The sequence below is a fragment of the Neoarius graeffei genome, chromosome 2 (assembly GCF_027579695.1).
Source record: "Neoarius graeffei isolate fNeoGra1 chromosome 2, fNeoGra1.pri, whole genome shotgun sequence".
Classification (NCBI taxonomy): Eukaryota; Metazoa; Chordata; class Actinopteri; order Siluriformes; family Ariidae; genus Neoarius; species Neoarius graeffei.
This window is the reverse complement of record NC_083570.1, coordinates 3,141,626-3,153,727: the sequence shown is the minus strand read 5'-3', so window position 1 is coordinate 3,153,727 and position 12,102 is coordinate 3,141,626. Positions and strand designations below refer to the sequence as shown.

Below are 12,102 nucleotides of genomic sequence, written 5' to 3'. Positions count from 1 at the left end.
CTGAATCTCAAGAGAAGGTGGGTCATGCAGCAAGACAACGACCCTAAGCACACAAGTCATTCTACCAAAGAACGGTTAAAGAAGAATAAAGTTAATGTTTTGGAATGGCCAAGTCAAAGTCCTGACCTTAATCCAATGGAAATGTTGTGGAAGGACCTGAAGCGAGCAGTTCATGTGAGGAAACCCACCAACATCCCAGAGTTGAAGCTGTTCTGTACGGAGGAACGGGCTAAAATTCCTCCAAGCCGGTGTGCAGGACTGATCAACAGTTACCGCAAACGTTTAGTTGCAGTTATTGCTGCACAAGGGGGTCACACCAGATACTGAAAGCAAAGGTTCACATACTTTTGCCACTCACAGATATGTAATATTGGATCATTTTCCTCAATAAATAAATGACCAAGTATAATATTTTTGTCTCATTTGTTTAACTGGGTTCTCTTTATCTACTTTTAGGACTTGTGTGAAAATCTGATGATGTTTTAGGTCATATTTATGCAGAAATATAGAAAATTCTAAAGGGTTCACAAACTTTCAAGCACCACTGTATGTGTGGAGTGACAGATATAAGATGTCATCCGGCATGTTTTTTCCTATACCATAAAAGAAAAAAAATTACAACAAATTCCTTTCATCACCCCCTCCTCCATGTCTTATTATAGAAATCGAAATACTGACAGAGTATAATATATAAGAGAATATATAATATATATAATATATATATAAAATATAATATATAAGAGAAGTGATCGTCTTCGACATGAGCCATGTTTTGTTTTCATGCAATCCAGAACGACATACACTGATGTGACGTCACTCGCCCTAGCGGCAAAAACGGGCAAATGGCTCATGGCGCTTGTAGAAGCCGGGGCAAAAAACACAAAATCGGCTCTGAAATTCTTGAATTTCTACAAAGACGACCCTTTATTCAAGTTGAGTTTTGGATATTTTATTTCACAATACAGCAATAAAACAATAAATACACATATTATGTGGTGTAAAAAGTTGTCTCAGTGGGTCTTTAAGTATTGATTTTGGAAAATGCGTCCTGGACATGTTCACTGCAGCTTCATGAGAATCTCCTGTTCGAACTAGCATCTGTTCGAACTGCAGTGTTAGCTGAGCCTAGCAACACGTTCTTGTTTTTACACGATCTGTTTCTCATTAAGCATTACACGTAGCGTTTATGCGGATTTAGCTCGGCATAAAACTATCCTGTTCACACAGTTTTCATCGTTTTTATTTTTTTATTTAAGTTGTCACGATGACGGGAATTTTTATCCGACCGCTAACTAACTCATGAATAATGATGACACACTGCCTTCAGGTCACATGATGTGAAAAACTTAATTTACACTTTAATTTTTTTTTTTTAATTTGGTAATGAACGGTGAAACGCTTCTGCAGCCGCAAACAGCCTCCCGGTGGATGGGGACGGACACACACACACACACACACACACACACACACACACAGGGGATCGAGGGATACAGCAACGGTTCATTACACTTCATGTCCTGTGGTGTTTAGAAATTCGTGCTACACACTACCTTTAAACACACACACACACACACACACACCAGACGGATGTTTTATTTACGCGTGTCCTCGCGGGCAGCAGCTCGTAAACACAGACCGTTTTTCCATCATGTGGCTACAGGATGTTTACAGCATGCCACGACTGGCCAACACACACACACACACACACACACACACACACACACACACACACACACGTACGTCCCCACAGACAGACCTGTCCTGCTGTTAACAGCTCTGTTAGTCCACGGAGGGTCCTGCTGTTTCTCCCGCACTATAATCTCTCCATCTCTCTCTCTCTTCATTTCTTCCTTCTTCTCTCTTTAGTACTTATTCCTTCCTTTCATTCCTCCCTTTACTTCTTATTTCTACTTGTTTGTTCTCCATCTTTTCTTTTGTTTGTTTCTGATTTCCTTCCTTCCTTCCTTCCTTCCTTCCTTCCTTCCTTCCTTCCTATTTCCTTTGTCTTTCTTTCATTCCTTAATCATTAACGCTTTCTTCTGCCCGTTCATCCTCCCTTCCCTTCGTACATTCCTTTCTTTGTTCTTCTTCTGACACTTTTATTCCTTTCCTAGTCCTGCTGTTTTTTTTTTTCTTTTCATCCTTTCATCTTCCGTTCCCTTTCTACTGCTGCTATTTTTCCTTCTTGGTAGCTTGGCAGACCCTGGAGGTTAGGGCTAGTGCGGAGGAGAGTGGAATAAAGTGGACGTGTTTAATGTGTTGGAGGGCTTTCGGAGGTGGATGGAGGCGACCTTTGTTCTCAGAGGGTCAAGTCGATTTGGTCATGCGTCACGGATCCTCAGGAAAAGAAGGGCGGATGAAACGCTTAGGTTAACAGGTCATGAACACATCCACTCAAGTGTTGTGCCAATCTTCTGTTTCTACTTTCCTGGAGGGTGGGGCGGTGGGGTTCAGCAGTGTCTTCTTCAAGGGCTCAAGGGAGGCCATAGCGGTTGACCCTTGACCTGTGCTTGACCCAAAAGTTGAAGTGGAAACCACCTATTCATATAGGGGTCAGCCTTGCCTGGACTATCTATCAGTCCAGTGAGGGTGTACCTTGACTTGCTCACAACCCGCTTGAATACAAGCTGATGTAATTTTTGGATTTTTTTCAGACACCTACTGCTTGTTGCAAAACTTCCACACACTTTAACAACTTCACAGTCACTGTCTACCAATCCACATGCTGTCAGAAGGTGGTCTGAGCAGTCGGGTCCACTTTATCCTCAGAACGAGTAATAAATAAACCATAGGAATGCAGCACTTAGATTGCTTTTCTTGAGGCTTATGGGGATCCCAGTTGGTATGGTACCCAATGTACAGCCTTGTGCCGGGCACAGATTTTTTTGTTTGCTTGTTTGTTTGTTTCATGCAGTTTGCTCCAGCATGATGTGAGGTGTCAAGTGCTTTGCCGAACCTTCTGAGTCACTGACAACATGCCAAAGTAGACTTTTGAGAGTAGTAGGGACGAATGTATACCATAACCTGTTTAGATAGAGGTCACTGGGTGTAGTGATCAATGGTTATGGGCCATTTGGTCAGGCACTGAACAAGTTCCTGCAGCCGTGGTATGGAGTAGAAACCTGTGAGACCTTTGGGGCTTTGGGAACAAACAGTTCTAGGGACTCATTGAGAGGAACTGCCCACTCACCCACCTCCTCAATGGAGTCCAGAGGACAGTCCAAGACTGAGCCAGCCCTTCTGACCAGTTTATTAAGTTTCTTCCTGTCCCTCTCTGAACTTCCACAGCCCCAGCAGACCACAGCATAAAAAATCACTGATGCCACCACAGAGTCATAAAAAGTCCTAAGCAGTGTCCTGCACACACCAAAAGACCTCAATCTTCTCAAGAGGTGGAGACAACTTTGACCCTTCTTGTACAGGACATCTGTGTTGTTAGTCCAGTCCAGTTTGTTGTTGAGGTGGACACCCAGGTATTTGTACTCCTCCACGATCTCAATGTCCGAACCCTGGATGTTCACTGGTGCAATTTGAGGAACCGTCCTTCTGAAATCGATCACCACCTCTTTTGTCTTGCTGGCGTTGATGCGCAGGTGGTTCAGTTCGCACCAGGCGACAAAGTTGGTGATGACCTCTCTGTACTCCAGATCGTCCCCCTCTGACACACGTCCAACGATGGCTGTATCATCTGAGAACTTCTGGAGGTGGCAGCTGTCCGTGTTGTAGCTGAAGTCAGATGTGTAAAGAGGAAAGGAGAGAGCACTGTACCCTGTGGAGCCCCTGTGCTGCAGACTACCACATCAGACACACAGTCGCGGAGCCTCACATACTGCGGCCTGGTAATGAGGTAGTCGATGATCCATGCAGCCAGGTGGCAGTCGACACCAGCTCCCTCCAGCTTCCCCCTAAGCAGTAATGGCTGGATTGTGTTGAAAACACTGGAGAAGTCAAAGAACATGACTCTCACAGTGCTCCCAGTGCCCTCCAGGTGTAAAAGTGACCGGTGTAGCAGGTAGATAGATGACAGCGTCATCTACACCAATGCCCGGTTGGTATGCGAACTGCAGGGGGGCCATTTTGCTGTTCACTAGGTGTCGGAGGTGGGAGAGAACAATCCTCTCCATGAGCTTCATCAGGTGAGATGTTAAAGCTACTGGCCGAAAGTGGTTGAGCTCCCTGGGGTGCGCAGTCTTGGGAACTGGAACCACACATGATGTTTTCCACAGAAGTGGAACTCTCTCCAGACTGAGGCTCAGGTTGAAGATGTACAGAAGTATCCCACAGAGCTGATCTGCACAGTCCTTGAGCAGTCTGGAGTTGATACCATCAGGGCCAGCAGCTTTCCTTGTCTTGATCCTCCTCAGCTCCTTCAACACCCAATCAGCTGTTAAGGAGAGGCGAGGGCTGTAGCCGAGGTGTGAGTCCTGTAGAGTGAGGTCAGGGGTGGAGTGTGTGGATTGGTCTGGCAGGGAGCGGAGGGGGGTGATGTGGTGTGAGGAGGGAGCTGTTGGTGTCAGAGGTATTATGAGGGGAGGGGGGGTGTTGGAGTGATATCACAGACAGGTCAGGACTATGGTGAGTGGGGGAAGGTGGGGTGGCACAGTCAAATCTGTTGAAAAGGAGATTCAACTCATTTGCCCAGTGCTGGCCCCCAGATACAGGGGCCCTCCCACTGTCCTTTGTGTGGCCAGAGATGGTTTTCAGGCCTCTCCATACCTCTCCGGTGTTGCTCCCCTTGAGGTGCTCCTCCAGCTTCCTCCTGTAGCTGTCCTTGCCTCTCCTTCTCCCCCTCTTCAGCTCCCTCTGCACTCTCCTCATCTCCTCCTTGTCGCTAGATTTAAAAACCCTCTTCTTCTCGTTTAATAGGGTTTTTAGTTCAGAGGTCATCCAGGGTTTATTGTTGGGAAAACACCGTACCTTCCTGACTGGCACAGTGTTTTCAACACAGAAACTAATGTAATCTGTGATGCAGGTTGTCAGGCTATCAGTGTCATCCCCGTGAGGTTCACACAACACATCCCAGTCCGTGGTGTCAAAGCAGTCCCTCAGTGCCATACTGGTCTCCTCAGACCAGCTCCTTACATACCTCTTGGTGGGTGGTTGTTTATTCACCATAGGTATGTATGTAGGGGACAAGTGAACCAGATTGTGGTCAGAACAGCCCAACGGGGGGAGGGGTGATGAACTATATGCGTCCTTGGTGTTCACATACATTAAATCCAAAGTTCTGTTGTCTCTGGTGTGGCATTTCACATACTGAGTGAATGTTGGGAGAGTGGAGGACAGGGAAGCATGATTGAAGTCACCAGAGATTAGTAGCAGGGACTGGGGGTGTGATGTCTGAAGCTTTGACACTGTAGTGTGTAAGAGCTCACAGGCTGCAGCAGCATCGGCCGCCGGGGGGATGTACACAGTTATTGCGATAACGTGCGAGAATTCCCTCGGGAGGTAATATGGCTGAATGCTAACTGCTAGCAGCTCAATGTTTTTACTACAGTACTGCTCCTTTACCCTGATGTGCCCCGGGTTACACCATCTGTCATTCACAAACATCGCTATACCCCCTCCTTTCCTCTTACCGCTCTCCTTGGCTTTCCTGTCCGTGCTCACGAGTTGAAATCCGTCCAGAGTGACGTGTGAGTCCGGTGAGAGTTCATTCAGCCAAGTCTCTGTAAAGCACATAAGGCTACACTCCCGGTACTCCCTCTGCAGCCTGGTTAGCGCCATTAGCTCATCTATCTTATTAGGGAGAGAGCTTCCATTTCCTATGATGACAGACGGTATGCATGGTTTATACCGTCTTTATTTGCGTTTCCTCTTGTACTGAGAGAGCACCTACTCTGAAATAGGTGCTAAAATAGGTCCCTCAAAATGGCATTCTAAGAACTATGCTTGTCCTCAGTTCCTGTAGCGAGGACTCAGTACTTCCTCCAACAGTTCTAAGAACTATCCGATCTGAAAGCGCCTCTTGTTAAACCTTGAAAAATCACTGCAGAATCTTTGAGTGCCGTCTGTCTTCTACATGATGACAATTGGTTTGGACGAGTGCCTGGAAGAGAACAAACATTCCCATCTTTACTGAGATGGACAAGAGGGTGGAGGTCTACTGTTCTGACATCCTTTATGACACTTCCAGCTGTTTGCGGGGTCTCCGACCAATCAGCAACTCAAAATGGTTGTCTGGTCACAGGAGGTGCGACCAGAGTTCCCTATTTAACAGAGTCTATGTGAGTAGGGTGTTAGGAGAACACCATCAGGTTCTCCGTCCTGCACTTCTGTCTGTCTGTCCACCGGGCATGGTGCGAAGTGGGAAGGTTAGGGATGCCAGAGTTCCTCATACCACGCGGACCAGCTTTCAGCTGATGCTCCGTGATGTTCCTTTCCAGAGACGTCCATGTAGATCAAAGCCTAATCCACAACAACAAACACAGCTTTGAGGCGCATCACTCTCTCCATCTCTTTCTGTTTTTCTTTCTCTCTCCAGATCAACTCTGCTTTATTGGTTTTATTTTTAATCATTTACCAGCTTGTGTTCAAACTTCAGTCATTTCTCCAGGGAGAAAATTTTGTGTTTGTCTATCGCTCACACACGCAAGCTGGGTGGTAATTAATTTCTCAGTGTGTTTGGTGCGTGTAATGTAATGAAAGTTTTCTCAGCAAAAAAGCGAATCTGGCTTTCTGCTGATCAGAGGGTTTACAAACAGAGCAATCTGTCTCTCTTTCTTTGTTTCTCTCTCTCTCTCTCTCTCCCTCTCTCCCTCTCTCCACACCATAGAGATGTCTCTAAATGAAAGCCATGCATGCGTACACACACCTGCACAAATCCAGTTCACTCTCCAAACCTCTTGTGGAGATAAAGGTTGTGTGTGTGTGTGTGTGTGTGTGTGTGTGTGTTTGCTTGCCCAGGCTTCCTGCTGGTTGTCCATGTAGTCGTAGGATTATCAGCGTCTCTGTGGGGAAAAATGATTTAAATGGAAATGACTCAAACCTGAACGCTTTATCCGAGCAAGAAATGCCTCGCCATCATCAGTCCATTGTGGACGTGTCTCAAACCACACACCCTATTCACTACATCGATCACGTAGGCGTCATCACGAGTCCATTGTAGGTTTGTCCCAAACCGCACGCCTATAAACTATATAGGCCTTATCAACACCGTCAGACACTGTGCTTCTGGACATGACTACATAGGTCAAAGAATTCTGAAATAGTGCACTAGGTAGTGAAAAGATGTGATTTGGGACAGAACAGCTATTAATCTGGAATTCATCCCTTATGAGGGTGAGCTTTGGTGTTTAGCAGCGTGAGGTGGGCTGGCATGTGCTTAATAACTGACTTTATTGCCCATAATCCTGCGTGTGTGTGTGTGTGTGCGTCCTAGTTTGCTTATCAGAGCTTAGGCAGACGAGCCTATTTGAATTTCAAACTGGCCAGTTGGTGCTCAATACCTGAATACACCATCGCTTACCCTCCACTTCCTGTGTGTGTGTGTGGTCTCTGAAATAATTTCTTTTCTCTGTCTCCGATGAAGGGCTTCAGCTTCTTATGATGGAGAGACTCTTCATATTCACTGAAGTGTGTGTGTGTGTGTGTGTGTGTGTGTGATTAACCTTTCTTTAGCCTCATAACACTTTGATTCTAATGGTGGACTTGAATTCATCACTTTCAATCACACACACACACAAAATAAAAATGCAATATCTTCGCCACAGTATGAATAAAACATCACCTGCCAAGCGCATCATACTCAATCACACACTCCCTTAGAAGTGTATTTTTTTTGTGTGTGTGCGCGCGCAGAACATACATATATACACACCGTTCGTGGTCTCTGTGCATTTTCGTGCGCATTGTTAGTACAGGGCAATTTGCCCCCCCGTCATTTTCAGAAGCGTAGTGAAGAAAATCTGACGCAGTTATAAAATCCCACAATGCACTGCGTTCAGTTCAGGTCCAAACAACAATACACCATCACTACAACTGCAGTCCTCAGACAAGAAGTTGTTATTTTCATTATTTCAATTTTTCTTTCATTCTGACTCAGAAAAGAGGGAAAAAAAAGGACCCTTGTTTGTCATCCCCTTCAGTCACTGTAACTGTGTGTGTGTGTGCGCTGTAGCGCTTTGAGCAAGCACAGGAGTAAATTACAAGCGCACACAGCATGCCTGCTGATTACACACAATCAGAAAGTAATTTAAGTGCAGTGTGGTGCAGCGTGTGTGTGTGCAGGTCAAACTTTAGAGCCAAAAAGTGTATTGATTGCTTTGTGTAACACTTTGACATTGACTGTCCTTTTCAACTCGTCGTTGTTTGGTTGCTGGTTGATGAGGGAACGGGGAGAATGACCTGTCTGGTTGCAGGTTGAAAGACCCAAACAAAAAATATCCCAGCAGATGACTGGGCAAGAAGGACCTGATAGATGGGCGGGGAAGAGAGAGTGGGTGGGTGGGCGAGGAAAAGAGAGCAGACAGGTGGGTGGGTGCGGGAGAGAGAGCGGGCGGGCAGGGAAGGGAGCGGGCGGAAGGGACAGAGAGTGGACATGTGTTGGGAAAGAGAGCGGCCTGATGGACGGGTAAGGAAAGAACAAGCTAACAGATGACTGGAAGAATGTTAGTTAGTTAGTTAGTTAGTTAGTTAGTTAGTTAGTTAGTTAGTTAGTTAGTGTCGGGTTTTTATCCGATGATAATCACATCAGTTTTTCTCTGGCTAATCAGACACAAGGTACGCCACCACTCTTGCCGGAGCAGTTGGGGGTTAGGTGCCTTGCTCAAGGGCACTTGAGCCAGTCCTGCTGGTTCAGAAAATCGAACCAGCGGCCTTTTGGTCCCAAAGCTGTTTCTCTAATCATTTGGCCATGGCTTCCCCAAAGAATGACCAGACGGACAACGGGGCGAGAAGACCCCAACACATGACTTGTTGAGAGCGATCTAACAGATGATTGTAGAGCAACCTGGCAGATTAAAGAGAGGAAAAACCCAACAGAAAAAAGGCAAGGTAAGAATTATCCGACAGACGGCGGGGGAAAGGGCCAGACAGACGGCGGGGGAAAGGGCCAGACAGACGGCGGGGCAAGAAGGACCTGATGGATTGTGGGAACGGGCCGACACTCAGCACAGTGTCCTGACCGACTAAAGGGGAAAAAATTATACAACAGACACCCAGAAGAGAACAATCCAGTCGACAACCCGCTCGAGTCGATCCAACAGACTAAAGATGAAACAACCTGACAGACAGACAGACAGACAGGCAGAACAACCCGATCAACAACATGGCGAGAACAACCTCAGAGTAGACAGAGAGGCCACTTACTTTCCAAAACAGTGGACATATTTTTTGGCAATAACGAACCTCCGTAAAACAGTAAACATTCTGCCAACACAACTCTCAATCTGTCGCACTCTCTCACAGGGTTTCTGTCTCTCTCTCTCTCTGTCTCACTCTCTCACAGGGTTTCTGTCTCTCTGTCTCACTCTCTCACAGGGTGGCTGTCTGTCTCTCTCTCACTCTCTCACAGGGTTTCTGTCTCTCTCACTCTCTCACAGGGTGTCTGTCTCTCTCTCTCACAGGGTGTCTGTCTCTCTCTCTCTGTCGCACTCTCACAGGGTTTCTGTCTCTCTCACTCTCTCACAAGGTGTCTCTCTCTCACAGGGTTTCTGTCTCACTCTCTCACAGGGTGTCTGTCTCACTCTCTCACAGGGTCTCTCTCTCACAGGGTTTCTGTCTCTCTCTGTCTCACTCTCTCACAGGGTGTCTCTTTCTCTCACACAGGGTGTCTGTCTCTTTCTCTCACTCTCTCTGTCTCACTCTCTCACAGGGTGTCTCTCTCTCTCTCTCTCTGTCTCACTCTCTCACAGGGTGTCTCTCTCACACAGGGTGTCTGTCTCTTTCTCTCTCTCTGTCTCACTCTCTCACAGGGTGTCTCTTTCTCTCACACAGGGTGTCTGTCTCTTTCTCTCTCTCTGTCTCACTCTCTCACAGGGTGTCTCTCTCTCTCTCTGTCTCACTCTCTCACAGGGTGTCTGTCTGTCTCTCTCACTCTTTCACAGGGTGTTTGTCTGTCTGTCTCTCTCTCTCTCACAGGGTGTCTGTCTGTCTCTCTCTCTCTGTCTCACTCTCTCACAGGGTGTCTGTCTCTGTCTCTCTGTCGCACTCTCTCACAAGGTGTCTCTCTCTCTCTGTCTCACTCTCTCACAGGGTTTCTGTCTCTCTGTCTCACTCTCTCACAGGGTGTCTGTCTCTCTCTCTCACAGGGTGTCTGTCTCTCTCTCACAGGGTGTCTGTCTCACTCTCTCACAGGGTGTCTGTCTCACTCTCTCTCTGTCTCACTCACAGGGTGTCTCTTTCTCTCACACAGGGTGTCTGTCTCTTTCTCTCTCTCTGTCTCACTCTCTCACAGGGTGTCTGTCTGTCTCTCTCTCTCTCTCTCTGTCTCACTCTCTCACAGGGTGTCTGTCTGTCTCTCTCTCTCTGTCTCACTCTCTCACAGGGTTTCTTTCTCTCTCACTCTCTCACAAGGTGTCTCTCTCTCTCTCTCTCTGTCTCTCTCTCACTTTGTTACTGTCTGTCAGGCAGACAAGAAGACAGGCAGTGACATGTAGTGAACTTAAATGAACAGCTCTGACTCACACAGACATTTTCTCTCTGTTCTGTCGAATGTTCAAATGACATCATTGAACAGCCTGAGCCAATCAGAGACCCCGATGAAGAGATGGGAACACACACACACACTCACTACGATTTCATTCATCCGAAAAAAGTTTCTGTAATTCAGAATGACGCACTTCTGCTTGGGTTCTGGTTACTGTACCAAACCAACATCTGTCTGTGTGTGTGTGTGTGTGTGCAGAGCCCATGCGCACTCCGAAGTCTCTGAAGATCGCAGAGACCGGATCTCGCTCCATCTCCGTGGACTGGGAGTCTCTGGGCTACAACATCACACGCTGCCACACCTTCAACGTCACCATTTGCTTCCACTACGTCACCCGGGGCAACCGCAGCCACGGCGATCGCGGGCAGCAAGGTGACCGCACCCACGGCGACTGTCTGGAGATGGACCCCAAAGCGCCGCGCCATGTGGTACCCGACCTGCCACCCAACACCAACATCAGCCTGAAAATGATTCTCACGAACCCCGAAGGGCGCAAAGAAAGTGAGGAGACGATCGTCCAGACGCAGGAGGATGGTATGAAACACACACACACACACACACACACGCGAGAAATTTACACGGCAGAAATGGAAAAATGATGAAGGAAAAAAGCCGAGTGGGAAAGGATGGAAAGAATAAAAGGAAGGGGAAGTTACTGGAAGATAGAAGAGAGGACAGAAATTTCCTTCGACATAATATTTCTCCTTTCTTTTATTCTTTATGTATTTTCCTCTGAAGAGTGTGTGTGTGTGTGTGTGTGTGCGCCCGCGTGAGTGATGGGTGAGCAGACAGAAGACACTTGTGTTGCCTTGAGGCTCTGCACTGTCTGGTCCAGTAATACGACCCGATCACTCAGTGTGTGTGTGTGTGTGTGAGGGAATGGTTAAAGGACGTCTCAGGATGCAGCCTGTCTTAAAACTGAGGCTCCATAACAGAACCATATAACCCTCAGGAGTCTCACTCACACACACACACACACACACACACACACACACACACACACACAGAATGAAACAAAGCAAGAGAGATAGACACTTTAAAAAAGGATGAACTTTTTGAACTTTTTTATTTTTATCCAGACTTCAGCTGTGTGTTTAATGTGGCTGGCGACGGCCTCCTCCAGTTTAGAGTTTTCTGGAAAACTCCACACGATATTCTGAAATTCTGAAACACAAAACTCCCGAGAGTCATGATGCGGTGATAATGTTTCTCAACATGGTGAGAGCCCGGTATAATAACAACAAGGTAGATTTATCTCAGTCGCATACTGCCTGGCTAGGGTGTGTGTGTGTGTGTGTGTGTGTGTGTACACAATACATGTATGAGGTCAGGGCGAATTCATGAGCATTACTGTGAGAGCGGAGCATTGTGGGGCAGATTATTTCTCTATTAATGTACACACACACATCTGTGTAACCATACCCAGAGCGCTTGTTAGCGCACTCGGGAGTGCA

General features: G+C 46.9%; 1 protein-coding gene across 6 annotated transcripts in view; it reads left to right on the top strand.

Moving 5' to 3' along the window:
* ptprk (protein tyrosine phosphatase receptor type K) overlaps positions 1-12,102 on the top strand; it is a 229,055-nt gene that overhangs the window by 115,250 nt on the left and 101,703 nt on the right. For all 6 annotated transcript variants that reach the window (XM_060913569.1, XM_060913567.1, XM_060913566.1 and 3 more), the window contains one exon: positions 10,847-11,182. In XM_060913569.1, the coding sequence (XP_060769552.1) occupies positions 10,847-11,182 (336 nt within the window). The remainder of the gene's footprint in view (positions 1-10,846; positions 11,183-12,102) is intronic.